Source organism: Prosopis cineraria, unplaced genomic scaffold (assembly GCF_029017545.1).
Source record: "Prosopis cineraria cultivar Desert tree isolate PC_DT_omini unplaced genomic scaffold, ASM2901754v1 PC1, whole genome shotgun sequence".
NCBI lineage: Eukaryota > Viridiplantae > Streptophyta > Magnoliopsida > Fabales > Fabaceae > Prosopis > Prosopis cineraria.
This window is the reverse complement of record NW_026555332.1, coordinates 54,893,395-54,910,105: the sequence shown is the minus strand read 5'-3', so window position 1 is coordinate 54,910,105 and position 16,711 is coordinate 54,893,395. Positions and strand designations below refer to the sequence as shown.

Genomic DNA, 16,711 nt, shown 5'->3' with positions numbered 1-16,711 from the left:
AATCGTAACCAACTTCACCCAGAAACTTGTACCCACACCAAAAAGCCAAATACCTGCACCTAACCCCCAAGATTATTCTCCAAAAGGTTTCTATTGCCCATCTTGATTTGAAATTTTTCCTAAATTTGGGCACCCGTCATATGCCTAGTGGCTCGTGCCTTGTCATGGCAAAAGCCAGGGTGGTTACAATTTACAGCTTGTCTCTAACACCATACCACAATCATTTAAACTCTGAATTGTGCTACAACCTTGATACTTACCTTGTTAGCAATGTTGTTGGAAAGCCAGTCCAGACCCTCATAGAGCCCCTCTCCAGAAGTTGCACAAGTACTCTGGATGTACCTGAAACAGATTAAAACATTGCATAAAATAACATCATGTATCATTCTTTGGGAAGCTCCCTCTCTAGATGTTGCACAACTAGAATAACAAAAGTAACAAACTTCTGAGAACTGCACTCGCAACCCATCCAAGAGACAGCATATTTAATAGGTTACTTCAAAAGTTAATATTATCTAACCAGTGGCGTTAGCTGAGGGAATGAAGTCCAAGCTTGTCAGTTATTTCTGCAGCATTCATTGCATTGGGGAGATCTTGTTTGTTGGCAAAAACAAGCAAAACGGCATCTCTCAGTTCATCCTGAAATAACATTTAGATTCACAGACCAATATTATGTCTTTTGCATCCCACAAACTAATATTCACAAAAACTCATCTGCTAAACAATTTAAAACTTAAAAAACACTTTAGTAACCAAAGTACAAAGGATGAGTAAAAAACAAGAGATAACAAGCAATCAAGCACAAAGCTAATTAAAACTAACATCAAATAACAAATCTTGGTCAATATATTGGTGCTCCAACTAACACAACCAATCAAAGCCATGCCAACTACCTCCATTGTACGTAAGAAGAGTTTTACCAAGGTCAAGGTCATGAAAGGGCGCAAAACTCAGCATATCACCTAATGATGCTATAACCTTTCAATCCTTTCCCTTCTTACCTTCCATCCCCTCCTACTTTTTTTTTTGGCATTCTGGCACATGTGCAAGTTTTGTAATTTCAAAATATGTGGTTATTGAACAAGAAAATCCTCCTCACGCCCAATTTCTTGATGTACCAGCTTCTGAGGAAAATCTACCGTCACTGGACACAAGATGACAATAAACTCTAGAGATGAACACGCAACAGAGTGAATTATTATGATACATCATTGTAATATCATAGAATTTGATGAGATTGTTAATAAATAAGCAAGGTGGTTAGGTAATTGTGACCAGTTAGTAAATAATTAGTCGGAGGGAAAGGTTAGTTAATGGTTGTTAAGTAGCGGTTACAGGGAATGGGTAGGAATAGGAGATTATAAATAAGACTACTGACTATGTTAATCAGATTATGTTTTTCCTCGAATGAGAATACCCAGGTGCTATTCAGAATCTCTCTAACTTCTCTGTTCGTCTCTCTTCACTCCTTCAAATTCTCTCTCTATCAATTTGCTTCTTCCTCTTTCTCTTCTCTCTCCTATCTCTCTTTCTATCTTGTCACAATTGCAGAAATAAATCATATTCTTAATAGAAATTTCACTTAACTACTCTAATCCTGTACTCATGTACCCCCTAATTAATAAAAAGTCACAATTAACCCTTCCCAACCCCCATTTATTAGTCACAAAGACTTCATTTTCTCTTTCTCCAACATGTTCCCATCATTTTTGCTATATCTCTCTCTGAAATTGCATAACCGTATCAAGCACACTAGTCCTTTTAAATTACATTCATGATTTTATCAATCCAGACTGAGACTGGGCAACACCCGATCATTTGTATTGTCTGAATAACTCAAGCTCCAAACAGTATTCAAATTCACAATACTAAGTCAATAATTAACTAGAATATAGGTCTAAGCAAATGAAAGTACTGAAAATAACCTAAGAAAACACAGGAATGCACACAAAGACCACCTTCCTCTTAAGAAGCTAGAGCCTCTAACAATGCAAACAATTCATGCTAAACCCTCACTCCCCAATATATGTTCAACCAATAGCATGTATATAATTACGTACCTCATTCAACATCCGGTGTAACTCATCCCTTGCCTCAACTACTCGATCTCTATCATTGCTATCAACCATAAAAATAAGACCCTGAGTGTTCTGGAAGTAGTGCCTCCACAATGGACGAATCTAAATGCATAGAATAATATAATTTAACACGGGTTGCTAAGTCAACATGCTTTACTCATAATTAAAGAAAACCACTAGCAGAATAGACACCTATTCAACAAAAATACAAGCCAAAGAAGAGTCAAAATTCATGATGAGTAGATTATATAAACTGGCATGGCTCTGTGTCTGTTACTCATTTTGTGAGCAAAAAACTATTTATTTCTTTAAAATATTTGTTTATTCACTCAAAAATAGCAAAACGCTGACCATACACATTAGAGACATCTCCAGATCCTCATTCCCAGCACATCAAAATTTGTTTTCACCTCATTCAAACCAAGGTAAGAAACAGAAATGTCACCTCCGATGTGACACAAAATAGATAAGCTCAGTAGGGATCCTGTGAGCTTTAACAAAGTCTGAAACATGGAAGTGTCATGAGCACAAGTTCAAAGAGAAATCTCATCCAAAACACTAGCTTATTAGGAAGAGAGCCCTTCACACTTGTAAAACTCACTTAACTTGTGAAGTTACGTGATGTGGAATTCATTACAATGTCAACATATCAAGAGCTGACATCCGCAATGGCTCCACTCTACGACACTTCACTAAGCTTTTAGTCAATCAAAAACCTCCGTCAGTAGCCTTTCTGTGACACCAGACTCTTAACGAAAGTACCAATGTCATAAGCAAAAGTCTAAAGAAAAAACCCATCCTAAGAGACTAGTTTAGAGAGCCCTTCACACTTATAAAGTTTACACAACTTGTGACACTCCCTGACTACAGGAAGATACACTTTAAAATAAAAAAAAAATACAGCTGTACCTTGTCCTGACCACCAACATCCCATACAGTGAAGCTGATGTTCTTGTACTCCACGGTCTCAATATTAAATCCTGAAGGATAAACATACGGCCCTCTTTTCAGATTAGTACAGTGAGAGGCGATCTAAAGCAAGAGCAATTAGAATTAGAAAAGTCATAATTCCCAAGTCTTTTGGAAAAATCTAATCCATAAACAGCAATGGACCATAAAATATCAGGTTATTTTAAACGGAGCCTGCCTTTTCAATTATTCATAAGGCTTCAGCAATGTTGTGCCTGACCATTCAGAAAGAAAGAAAGATTACTCATGAGTATTAGGGCTCACCAATGGTAGGGATGGTGGTGACGATCTCGCCAAGCTTGAGCTTATATAATATTGTAGTCTTACCAGCAGCATCAAGACCCACCATCAGAATCCGCATTTCCTTCTTGGCAAAAAGCCTACTGAAGAGCTTGGTGAACGTCAACCCCATTTTAACTTCCGAAGTAGCTAGCTAGAGATCACTCGACGCTGATCGTGGAGTGGAAAAATAGAGAGGAAAAATCTCATTAGCCCATCAAAATTTCACTGCTCTACCGTAATATAAATATTGATCAGATCGCATACAGCCGAATTTTTTCAAGGGGAAAAAATCGGCGATGTTTTATTTTTCAGGAGTTACAATCGGATTTACGCAAGTACAGAAAGGTATACTAGTAATAATCATCATCATAAGAAGCATGGAAAACAATATCAAAGCCAACAAACAAGCAGGTCGTCAATTTTAAAACAGGTCCAACAACAAAAGTAAATGAAGAATATGAATATCATTAATTTCGAGGACGATATCAATTTCTAAAGAAATCTTGATTTTGATTACATTTAATTGATTCGAAGGGTTAACCCACGGAGAGCGGTGCAGATCTAAAACATAAACGCGCAGGAAAGGTGATCAAAGAGTAAAAAAACGATAAATTTTGAAAGATCGTGAGAAAGGACGATTGGTTACCTCTCAAAGTTTACGAAGTAGGATCGGAGGAGCGTCGAGGGCGAACCGCGATTCTTTGAAAAGCAATAGTTCATTTAGTTGATCCACTTATAATCACCCAAAAACACCGCTGCATACGTGCCACGATTGACGATTTAAGGTGCCTTTTGTTACGGCCTTAGAACTCCTCTTTTCTTGAATTGTGATGGTCTTCACTTGATCAACCTCTTAATTATGATTAAATCAGCCAAATTCATAAAGTAAGTAAAGGGACTTAGAGAGTTAAATACACAAATAAAGAGTATAAAGTTTGAATGAATGAATTTGAGAGCTTTATTACTTGCTTGAGTAGTTATAAATGAGGGGTGAGGGAGTATTTATAGACCTCCCTCTTTCTCTAAAAAATTCCCACTTCCTCAATGAACGGTTGGGATTGATTCGATCTAACGGTATACATTTTATTTCTAGATATTTTTATAAAAATATCTACAAGGAATATCTTGATATTTACAAGGAGAATTCTAAAATGTACAAGAGTAGGATATTCCTAGAATGATTTAGATACTTCAAGTGCTTTCTACACTATTTTAGAGATATTTAAGTCTTTCGAGGTTATAACGGCATATCCTAGAAGACTCTAGTGCCTTCTTGATTGTCCTGGATCGTTTTGAAAGCTTCTAGAATATTTTAACCTCGTGAAAATTCTAACTTTGTCACATTCTCCCTCACCTATTCGAGTGACGTCCTCGTCACAGCATCATCTCTATAGGAACAAAGTAGTTCTTCAAATTGCCAAAGGTCTCTCTAAGATTCCATGTCGCTTCACTCTTTGGCAATCCCTTCTACTTGATCAAGTATTGTGTATTTGGTGGCACACCTCTTTTTCGCACAACTCGATGACTAAGTATTTCTTCAACTCCTCGATTATATGCCTTGGTGATGGTCGGTGGGGCACGTGATGATGTTCCTCGCGTTGGGTCATCCTAGTCTTCATGATAAGGTTTCAACATGCTAATATAGAAGACAGTATGAATCTTTAAATTAGTAGGGAGATCCAATTTATATGAGACTTTCCCTACCTTCTTGATTACCTTATAAGGACCTTCATATTTGCGAATGAGGCCCTTGTGTACTGATCTGAAGGCTTTGAATTGTTGTGGGAGAAGTTTCACTATTACTATATCCTCAACTTGAAATTCTATTGCACGCCTTCGTTTGTCTACAAACTTCTTCATCTTTTTAGCAGCTTTTTCAAGAGATGATCTTGTTTCATCTGCTCGTTCCTACCAGGACTTAGCCATGTTAAAAGCTCCAGGGCTCTTACCTTTATAGGAGGTTGCGAGGGCATGTAGGGTGATTGGTTGTTGCCCTATCACAATCTCAAATGGGCTCTTTCCTATTGCCTCACTCCTTTGTAGGTTGTAGGAGAATTGAGCCACATCAAGTAACTTAACCTAACCCTTTTGATTGGCACTAACAAAGTTCCGCAAGTAGCACTTAAATAAAGTGTTCACCCTCTCAGTTTGCCCATCTGTTTGAGGATGAAAGCTAATTGAGAAGTGTAGCTCTGTCCCCAATAGTTTGAATAGTTCTGTCCACAGCTTTCTTGTGAACCATGGATCTCTATCACTAATGGTAGTTCTAAGAAGGCCCCAATACTTTACCACATTTTTGAAAAACATTCGAGCTTCTTCCTCAACTGTGCAGTCCGTTGGGATAGCTATGAAAGTTGCATATTTAGAGAATCGATCTACTACCACCATGATGGATTCGAATCCTTCTGGCTTAGGTAATGTTGAGATGAAGTCCAAGGAAATACTTTCCCATGGTTGGCTCGGTGTAGGTAAGGGTTCGAGCAGTCATCTGAGCAATTGGTTGTCTACCTTGTCTTGTTGGCATACAAGATAAGTCTTCACATAAAGTTCCACATCCTCCCTCATGTATGGCCAATAATAGGTTGCTTCTAGCAAAGCCAAAGTTTGCCTTTGACCTGGGTGACCTGCCCATTTAGAGTGGTGATACTCTTTGATTAGCTCCTTCCTTAGGTTTGCCTATTTAGGGACATACATGCGCCTTCCTAGAGTGTAAAGGATGTCATCATCCACTTAGAATCTCTTAGTCTTCCCTTCATTTGCTAGTTCCATTAGTTGCAAGGCTATGGGATCCTAAGCCATCCCTTCCTTAATCTTCTCGATAAGTCCCCACTAACTTGGGTCAAGGTTGTCAGTTCTGCCTTTCTACTTAGAGTATCGGCAACGACATTAGCTGCTCCTGGCTTATACTCCAACACATAGTCAAACTCAGCCAAGAAGTCTTACCATCTTGCTTGCTTTGGCGTCAACTTCTTTTGAGTCTGGAAGTAACTAGTGGCCACGTTGTTGTCTTGATGATAAACTTTGCCTCCAGCAAGTAATGCCTTCAAGTACACAAGCAATGGACTACAATCGTCATCTCCTTTTCCTGGACCGTGCACTGTCTCTTAGTATCATTTAGCTTGTGACTTTCAAAGGCAATGGGATGCCTCTCTTGCATCAGGACACCTCCTATAGCAAAGTCAAAGGCATCAGTATATACCTCAAAGGGTTTGGAGAAGTCAGGAAGTGTCAACACTGGTTCTTTTATTACAACTGCCTTCAAGTCCTCAAAGGCTTGTTGGCACTCCTCCATCCAAGCCCAACATTTGTTCTTCTTCAACAACTCTGTAAGAGGGGCAGCTCTTGTCGAGTAGCCTTTGATAAATCGCCGATAATAGTTTACTAATCCCAGGAAGGATCGCAACTCAGCCACACATGTTGGAGGCTCCCATTCCTTTATAGCTTGTACCTTTTTCTTATCTATCTTGAGGCAACCATGTGAGATGACATGTCCCAAGAAGGAGACTTCCTCTATAGCAAAGGAGCACTTTTCCTTCTTCACATAAAGCTCATTTTCACGAAGGGTCTTGAACACAATCTGGAGGTGTTCAGCATGTTCCTCCAGCGTGTTGCTATAGATGACGATGTCGTCTAAGTACGCCACCATGAACCGATCGAGATAAGGATGAAAGATCTTATTCATCAAAGTGCAGAATGTGGCTAGTGTATTGGTTAGTCCAAAAGGCATGACTAATCACTCAAAAGACCCATATCATGCACAGGTGGTCTTGGGTTCATCTCCTTCAGTAATTCAAACTTGATGATACCCAGACCTTAGATCCAATTTAGAAAAGTACTTTGCCTTTCCCAGGCAATCAAACAAGTTAGCTATCAAAGGAATAGGATATTTCTTTTTAATAGTTACCTCGTTGAGAGCCCGGTAGTCAATGCATGGGCGCAAGGACCCATCCTGCTTCTTTTGGAATAAGACCGGTGCTCCAAAAGGTACCTTAGATGGTCAAATGAAGCTTGCATTGATCAACTCCTTTAACTGCTTCCTCAATTTCTTCAACTCGGGTGGTGCCATATAATATGGTACCATGGCTGGTGGCCGGGTTCCTGTTCCAACTCGATCTCATGATCTACCTCTCTACATAGTGGAAGCTTTTTGGGCAACTCAGCAGGCATAATGTCTTGGTTCTCTACTAAGACACGGGCAATTATGGGAGGGACTTCTTCCTTAACCTTGTCCCCAGGGTCAATCTCCTTCAATGTTGCCAAGTACGTAGCCTTTCCCTTCTTTAACCCCTTTTTGACTTGCAAGGCTGAGAGTTGGTATCCACCACTCACCCTTCTTATAGGCACAAAGTAAGGGTTTTCATTCTCTAGTATGCAAAGTAAATTATAATAAGGTATGGGGTAAGCGTTTACCTTCCTGAAGAACTTAAGTCCTAGCACGACCTTGAAGTCATCCATAGAAGCTATGGAGAAGTCTATCTTACCACTCCAGCTCCCCAAACATAGCTCAACTCCTTGTGCTATGCCACATAGTTGCTTAGGAGGTGAGTTAACTACCTTCAGACTTCTTCCCTCCTTCACCACCTTGAGACCTATTCTCTTGGCCTCTTCTGGAGTGATAAAATTATAGGTAGCTCCAGTGTCACACATGATGGTGACAAATGATCTATTCAACTTCCCATCTACATACATTAAACCCTCACCTTTAGAATTCTTTAGTAGGGGTTTGGCCTTTAAAGCATTGAGGAGTCGTAGAGACCCCATCTCTGCATTAGGTTCCTTTATTTAGCTTTCTCCATTATGGCTACCAACGTACCTAACTTTGGACATTCTCTCATTCGATGAGGGCCTTTGCACACAAAGCATCCCGTTTGGTCCTTGAAGGTCTTCTTCTGTCCTTTAGGTTGTTTCTTTTGCGAGGTCCTGCCATCACCCCCTTTGGATGTCCCTTTGTCTTTATCTCCCTCACCCTTTTCAGGATTAGGTTTGGAAGACTTGGGTTTAAGGACTCACATTTTTTCTTATGATACTCTGTGAGACTTTCAGCTACTATGATTGCCTCATTAATGGTCTTCACATCACGCCGCTGTAGATCATGCTTGGCCCAATTCTGGAGACCATCGATGAAATAGAAGAGAGCTTCTTCACTGCTTAGATTGGGAATCTGAAGTGTTAAAGAAGTGAAGTCTCATACATAGTCAGAGATAGTGGTCTTATGTTTGAGATCCCTCAATTTCTTTCGTGCTTCGTGGACCACATTCTCTGGATATAATTGCCTCTTCAATTCTTTTTTAAAATCCTCCCAAGTATTGATCTTGCAAAGCCCTTTGTCCATGTCTGCATTCTTCCTTCGCCACCATAGCATGGCATTATCTGCAAGGAAGTAAGCAGCGGTGCGCACCTTGGTTTAATCATCAATCATCCCCAAGGTGTTAGCATAATGTTCCATTTGCCACAAGAAGTTCTCAACTTCCTTGGCATCTCGTACCCCTTGAATTCCTTAGGCTTAGGAAGGTCTAACTTGACTTTCCTTATTCCACTATTTCCATCCAATAGTGGGTTTCTTCCTTTTTCTTCTAAGGAAGTCTTGAGAGTGTTAAGCTGTTGTTGCATCGTGGTGATGGCATCCATCACCTTTGCCTCCAAGGATTTCACGGCATCCTCCCGTTGATCCTTAGAGTTTTGTAAGGTATCCATACTACTCTTTAACTCATCAAATTCTTTAAGAGTGTGGTCCTCCAACATGCCCATATCACCCTCAACCTTCTCTACTCTACCCATCATTTCTTCTATAGCTTTCTCTAAGGCATCAATTTTTATGGAGAGTATAGTAAGGTCTTCTGAACGTAACTTACTAGTGCCTCGTGCCTTCCTACCACCTTGGTGCGGAAGTTAGGATTCCCATCCCTTCTCCTCGTCGTGAGCAAGAGTCTCCTCAGTTACACTCGACATCCTTGCCTATGAGTATCTATCGAAACCACGGCTTTCTCAAACCTTGGCTCTGATACCATGTTGTCACGGCCTTGGAACTTTCCTTTCCTTGAACCGTGACGGCCTTAGCTTGATCAACCTCTTGATCGTGACTAAATTAGCCAAATCCATAAAGTAGGCAAAGGGACTTAGAGAGTTAGATGCACAAGTAGAGAGTAGAGAGTTTGAGTGAATGAACTCGAGAGTTTTATTACTTGCTTGAGTGGTTATAAATGAGGAGTGAGGGGGTATTTATAAGCCTCCCCCTTTCTCTAGAAAATTCCCACCTCCTTAATGGACGGTTAGGATTGATTCGATCTAACGGTATATATTCTATCTATAGAAATATCTACAAGGAATATCTTGATATTTACAAGAAGAATTCTTGAATGTACAAGAATAGGATATCCCTAGAATAATCTAGATACTTCAAGTGCTTTTTACACTATTCTAGAGATATCTAAGTCTTTCAAGGTCATATCGGCGTATCCTAAAAGACTCCGGTGCCTTCTTGATTGTCCTGGATCGTTCCGGAAGCTTATAAAATATTTTAACCTCGTGAAAATTCTAATTTTGTCACACTTTTATAAGGTTTGGCATTTAAAATCTACTTTTCAGCTTGTAATATGTTAAATATGTTAAATGTCATTTGAATAATTTTTAAATGAATAAAATAACATTTTAAATGTGGGTTAGAATGAAATTAGAAAGTGAATTTGTTAAATCTAATTTTTTTATGAATTTGAAATGTGAGTTTATCAACCCTGTTTTATATTTATTTAATTTAAAATAATTTATTTTAATATTTAATTAATTCTAATAATTTCTATTTTTATTGGTATGCAAACATTACTAGATGGATACTGGTTATCTAACATTATGTGAATATTTAAGCTCTTATAAATCTTATAGGCAATACCTCTCACATTTTAAGTGTTCATCCGAATTTGAAAATAATAATGGAGTTTTTAATTATTATTATTCAAGTTTAAGGAACATGATTAAAAAAACTTTAGAGGTTTGAAAAAAAAAATCACAATCTTACGGCACATGCCTAATTATTCATTTGTGATGCAAGTTTGAATAATTGGTGCAATAATAGCTCTATATAATTTTATTAGAAGACAACCTGCAATTGATTTTGACTTTAAGAGCTTTGATGATGAAAATATAGTTAACACTCACGATAATAATAACAAACATATATTTTCATTATCAATTTTAAGTGCACTTTTAAGTGTGATTTTTGATAGAAAAATGAATAAAACTCACAATTTTATTAAAGATTATGCATTAGAGATTAAATTATACATTATCAATTAAACCGTTAATCATACAACTATTTAATATTAACGAATGTTAAACTATTTATTACATAATTTTGTTAATATTAAACTATTTATTACATAAATTTTTTAATATTAGACTATATATTTTTTATTCTCGCTATTTAACAAATTAAATTTTAGGAGCTTTTGTAAGTATAGCCTATTTTATAAAATTAAGTTCAATAAATAGCTTAACATTTATTATATTTTTCATTATAACCATTTTAATATTTAGTTGAGCTTTATATGGCAAAGCTACTTTTTGTGCAAGTAATATGACATTCTTTTAAATATTTTTTTTAACAAAAATCTTCTTTTAAATACTTGAAAATGGAATAGAACTTGATTGACGCTCTTTTAAAAAAAATGGCGAAGTTAAGTATCTTCATATCTAAAAGATTAAATGATGTTGATAAGTTATAATTTATTGATGATATACAATTGTATATTATTAATATACTATTGTAGATCATAAACATGAAAAAAAATATAATTATTTGTCAAAAACATATCAAACACGGTCCATAACAAAATTTTAGACATCTTAACCTGTCACAGAGAATTAAATACCTAACTTAATAAATTTCATTTTCTATCATAAAAATAATGAGATTGAGCATTCTCATTTTCATGAGATTAAATGACATTAAAATTTTTTTACTGACATAGTTTATTAGTGATGTACAATTTGCATACAATTGATACATTATCATGGATTAGAAACATGAAAAAAAATATAATTATTTATCTAAAATAGATCAAATACAGGCAGTAAAAAATTCTAAACATCTTAACTTATCATGAAAAACTAGATGCTCATCTACAATGAAAGTTCTAAGTTTATATTTATCTTTGCACAAGGAAGCCTAACAATGAGACCTGTTTAAAGGGCACAAAATTGAACTATTCATGTTAAGACGTGTGCGCTTGTTAGAACAACAAAAAAACAATATGTGAATCTCTCCTTGATTCCTCCGCCCGTCAAGAAAGGAAAAAGAATTATTGTGAAAAGAAGGAGATATGATGGATGTGTGTACATGAATTTAATTCAATTAGTTAAAAGTTAAAATCATTTAGTTAGTTATATAAGATATATTCGTGAATCAATTTATGTAAAGCATTTTAATAATATGTCTATTTGTGGATAAAAAGGAAAAATTACTTCTAATTAATTTTATAAATAAGCTATATTTCAAAATATTAAAAAATTTCATTTATAATTTAAAAAAACTGTATTTTTCATGGCCATTGAACTAATTTACTATAAATTTTATGTTATTTTATAATTTTTCACATTTTTAAAATATTTTTAATATATCATATTTATATAACAAGAATTATTAATTATTATAAATCAATGTCTTTTTTAATCATTGTATATTTAAAAATATATTTCAAAAACATAAAATATTATTAATTCAAATAATTTTTTGTTTATAAAATTCACTTTTAAAATATATATATATATATATATATATAAAATTTAATGGATTGGCCAATTAGAGGATGGGATTAATTTTCCCGTTTCAGACATCATGAAACCTGCTGCCTCAGGCCCTATCTGACAAGGGTGGGAGCCACCAGTCAAAAATATAAATTTCAAAATTCAGATATATGTGTCATTTTAATATTATTTATCAGACATAATTTCACTCACAAATTAAGAGTGCTTAAAACCGATACAAATCAATTACATTGGATTAAATCAAATCAAAACTAACATAAAATGATCAAAACTGATTATAAATAAAATTAAATTTGAATTGGTTTTCCTTTTAGCAAGACTAAATAATTTAGTTCAATTCAATTATTCAAGTTTTTTTATTTTGAATCTTGAACCAAATTTTATTATATTTATTTCATATATTTTTATAAAAAAATTTTAAGTTCTTTCCATAAGGTTAGTTATTTGTATATTACTAATAAAAATCTCTTACAATTAACTAAATATTTTTTATAATTGTTTTGATAATTTTTAAAATTTACAATCAAGTGTTCTGAGGATGATATGTTACTCCTTCTATTAAAAAATAAAAAGCATTTTTTAATATTAGATAAAAATATAATATGTTTTTACTTTTTTAAAGTATAATTATTATTTTTTTAAATACTTGTATTAAATAAATCACTTTATATTTATTTTAAGGTGAAATCTCATATTAAATAAGTGTAAATATAAAAAAATATTATTAATTTAAAGACAAGTAAATACTTTAATATGACGTGAAATTAAATTAAAAATACTTTATATTTTTAAATGGAGGGAATATTTTTAATAATTAAATATGCTGATTAATTGTTAAATTTTTTTATTGAAAATGGTAATTAATGGTAAAAAATTATTAGTAAATATTTACAATCATAAAAATATATCACAAAAAATATTAAATTTAAATCAACCATAAATCAAACTAAACCACTCAAAAATTGAACTAAGTCAACTAGAGAAAAAAAATTAAATATATCTTAAATTTAATGAGCTGATTGGCTTGATTTGGTTTGATTTTTTTACAAAACAAAACCAAACCAAACATTTGAGCAGTCTTATTCACAATTTCACCAATGTTTAAATACTGTAACATTTTGATCTCATTAGATGGCTGTTGGAGTTTTCATATGGCATCTTATTCGCTTATTCATCTTCTCCATCCAAAAAGCCACACGCTTCCACAAACAACAGAACATTCGTCATTGTTATTATTATTATAAAAAAATATAATTATTGATTTTTATAGTTTCATAAGATTTTATTTTTAATTTTTATATTTTTTTTACTGAGACACTAAAATTATAAGAGCTGAGAAAAAAAATCACTTAAAATTGCAGAAACTGAAAATATTAAAAAAAATTATAGAAAGTGAAAACAAAATCGATAAAACAAAACTACAGGAATGTATGGATATGTTTCCCTCTTACTATCACAAAACGCATCCCTTTCACCCCTAACAGAATTGACATTCCTCCTCATGACTTGGGCAGAAGAGTACGCCTGTGGCCATGGATGTGGTGGGCGTCACTAGGCTCTTCTCAACGCACTTTCTTCTTCCCGCTCTCAATCGGCGACCTGCCCGTTTCACCATTCTTAATCGATTGCACAATTCTTCCGTTCACTGTCGTGCTTTCTATTCCTCGTGCCACGCAAGACCTTCTATGGTTCCTCCTCAAGCGATGGCCAAAAGAGGGTTTTCGCCTAAAGAAGATGAAGTTGCTTCTTGTAAGCTCACTGGCCAATCCCATAAACTTGCTTTTTTGTATGAACTGGATTTCGCTAAGATTTTAGGCTTTGATATTTGGAGGCACTAATTGGACGAACTCTGCTGATTTCTTTAGCGGCCGATCTTCAGTTCGAGGCTCCTCTGGAAATCGTGAAATATCCAGACCCAAGATTGAGGTTAAGAAATAAGCGCATCGATAGCTTTGATGATAATCTGAAGAAGCTTGTCGACGAAATGTTCGACGTAATGTACAAGTGAGACTCCTAACTATTGCTGGTTATATTGATGTAATTTTCCATTTAAATTAATATTCCACGAATCAATACTGTGTATATGGGTATGGGTGAAATGGAAATCGGACGGGGGTGGCCACCCTTGCCTTGAACGTGCGTCCGCCCTTGTGAACAACAAGGTGGGTCTGCAATGGACTAACAATGCATTTAATATGGATTTTATATTTTATATTAGATTAGATATTAAGTGTTGATATCGACTGCTTTCCTTTCCCACAGAACTGATGGTATTGGACTTTCAGCACCCCAAGTAGGAGTCAATGTACAACTTATGGTGTTCAATCCTGTTGGTGTACGGGGTGAAGGAGAGGAAATTGCTCTTATAAATCCAAGAATTAGCAAATACTCAAAGAAACTTTCACTTTTTAATGAGGGTTGCCTATCTTTCCCAGCGATATATGGTGACGTACAAGTAACAAAAAAACTGTTCCATTTTTATTAGCTTTCTTTCATTGGCTTATTATTATGTTGCCGTTGCCTTATGGCTCTGACTCTTGTTTTGTTCTCTTCCATTAATGATATATAAATATCCCATTTTTTGGTCCAAAAAAAAAATGTTAGACTCATGATGGATTTGCCAAATATGTGCTCTATGAAAGGACCTCATGCCCCTTGTCATTTAATTGACGACAATGCCTACAATGGTCTCCTCATCAGTTATTTACTCTTGTTTCTGCCTAAGATAGTTCCCTTTTCGTGCCCCAGAGACCAGAATCTGTGAAGATTGATGCACGTGATGTCAGTGGAAAAAGGTTCTCTGTCAGCTTCTCAGACCTTCCTGCACGGGTTTTCCTGCATGAGTTTGACCATCTACAGGTCTGTTTTTCAACCAGAATTATTCAAGCGCTACAGCTTTTAAAATGATGAATTTGTTCTCTATCATGCATGTCTAAGATTTTTCGTGCCAATGAGAAGATTTCTTAATCTTGAATAATTTCCATGTCAGTACTTGTTGATCCATTGGTTGTTTGTTTTATGTTTACAGGGAGTTCTGTTCTTTGAGAGAATGACTGAAGAAGTTCTTGATAGCATTCGTGCTCAATTACAGGTTTGGAAAAACAAACCATTCTTTGTCATTCCAATCCTTGTAAGGTCTTCCTTATCAGGGAGTCTAACAAACTAGCTCGGCAGAGTTATACCGTGGCCATTGGTTTTTCAGATTCTCTCCCTCTCAAAGAGAATTTTCCTTAATCAAATTCAAATCTGTTTCTTATCTCTGTAATTAAATATACGTGACTTGTATGGTTTGTTTAGATAGTTATGACAATTTTGACTTTATTAAAAAAGTCTCATGCTCTGGCATTTGGGCCTGATAGTCCTTTACATTGATCAGTAAATCTGAAATTGCAATTTCAGACTTAAGTTGGAACCATATATTTTCTCCCTCCCTCTTTACATGCTCGCTTTTGCACATGCATGAACACAGTAGCTTTCCATTGGGAGAAAGAAACTTAAATCTTTTACATTGCTATCAGGGCTAAACTAGATAGTCAGGCAGATTCTAAAAATCCTAGATCCTAGATGTTTATTTCTAGTCAAACAGAATGAAGAGTTACCATGTCTATGCAGCACGAAAAAATTCAGCTTTAGAGAAAAGGGTTACTAATGGTTTTGTTCAAATTATCACAGGCCTTAGAAAGTAAGTACGAAGTTGAGAGTGGAGTCCCAAGCCCTGAGAAGATAGAAAACCGTGGGGGGAAGAGGGTTGCAACTGGATTTGGGAAATGATATTGCCTGCTTCAATCAACGGCTGCGATTTTCCTGATGTTACCTGCTTCTATAGAATTGAAAACTGCTCCTGATTTTACAGGCTAAATTTATTCATATTTGAAGAACTTATTTCGTACAAGAAATCTCTATTTTGAAGTCCTCAAAACAATGAAAAATTAGAGAGAGCTGCAGCTTTTTTCTGGATATGTTGGAGATGCTGATTCGACGTTGTTGTTGTATCTGATGACTGGATGTATTTATTGTTAGGAATTAATTGTGAGCTCTTTTCAAAATTCTCAGATTATAAATGTTTGATCTCCATTTTCTTCTATTAGTTGGTTCATTTCTATTGACCTTCACATTATGCTATGGGCGGACTAGCAGCTTCCTATGGAAAGATTTTCAATGATGAGGATAATTATGTTCTGAATAGAGACAGAAGGAAAAGCATGGGGATCATTAGAATTGTGGCCATAAATTTTGTTTAAAATTTATTCAATATAATATGTAACAAAAAGATTTTGGCCGAATATATATGCTTGAGGTAACATTATATCACAATATTACCTCCCTCCAAAAAATTCCAGACATTTTCAATTGAATTATACACCTTAATAAGTTAATTAATTGTTTTTAAACTAATGTCATTTTTTATATTTGTCTTTATTTAATAGGGTAAAAGATGAATGACTGATCAATTTATTTATTAAGGGTTTTTTATAAAAAATTTATTAATTATATATTAAAAAAATTTAAAATATATTATATTTTGAACATAAAAAATATCTCAGTTTTTAATGGATGGAGACACGGAGTACTGTCTTAAAGTGACTTATCCTATTTGGATTGCTGTTTGAAAAAAAAAAAAT

At 35.1% G+C, this 16,711-nt stretch overlaps 2 protein-coding genes across 3 annotated transcripts; one reads left to right on the top strand and one right to left on the bottom strand.

Annotated features, from left to right (window-relative positions):
* Window positions 1-518: 518 nt before the first annotated feature.
* LOC129284389 (ADP-ribosylation factor) lies at window positions 519-3,486 on the bottom strand. The gene is made up of 4 exons (XM_054919856.1): window positions 3,312-3,486; window positions 2,988-3,058; window positions 2,061-2,180; window positions 519-639 (listed from the first exon to the last, which is right to left on the bottom strand). Exons 1-4 carry the CDS (start codon window positions 3,457-3,459, stop codon window positions 529-531), a joined length of 450 nt encoding a protein of 149 aa, XP_054775831.1. The 5' UTR covers window positions 3,460-3,486; the 3' UTR covers window positions 519-528.
* A 10,055-nt stretch (window positions 3,487-13,541) lies between these two features.
* Window positions 13,542-16,173, top strand: LOC129321436 (peptide deformylase 1B, chloroplastic). Of its 2 annotated transcripts, none has more exons than XM_054967205.1 (6): window positions 13,542-13,838; window positions 13,955-14,093; window positions 14,352-14,538; window positions 14,838-14,948; window positions 15,118-15,180; window positions 15,762-16,173. In XM_054967205.1, exons 1-6 carry the CDS (start codon window positions 13,622-13,624, stop codon window positions 15,858-15,860), a joined length of 816 nt encoding a protein of 271 aa, XP_054823180.1. In that variant the 5' UTR covers window positions 13,542-13,621; the 3' UTR covers window positions 15,861-16,173. The 2 variants fall into 2 exon arrangements, with proteins under 2 accessions (XP_054823180.1, XP_054823173.1); XM_054967198.1 differs by having other exon boundaries at window positions 13,544-13,838; window positions 14,352-14,544.
* The last annotated feature ends 538 nt before the right edge of the window (window positions 16,174-16,711 follow it).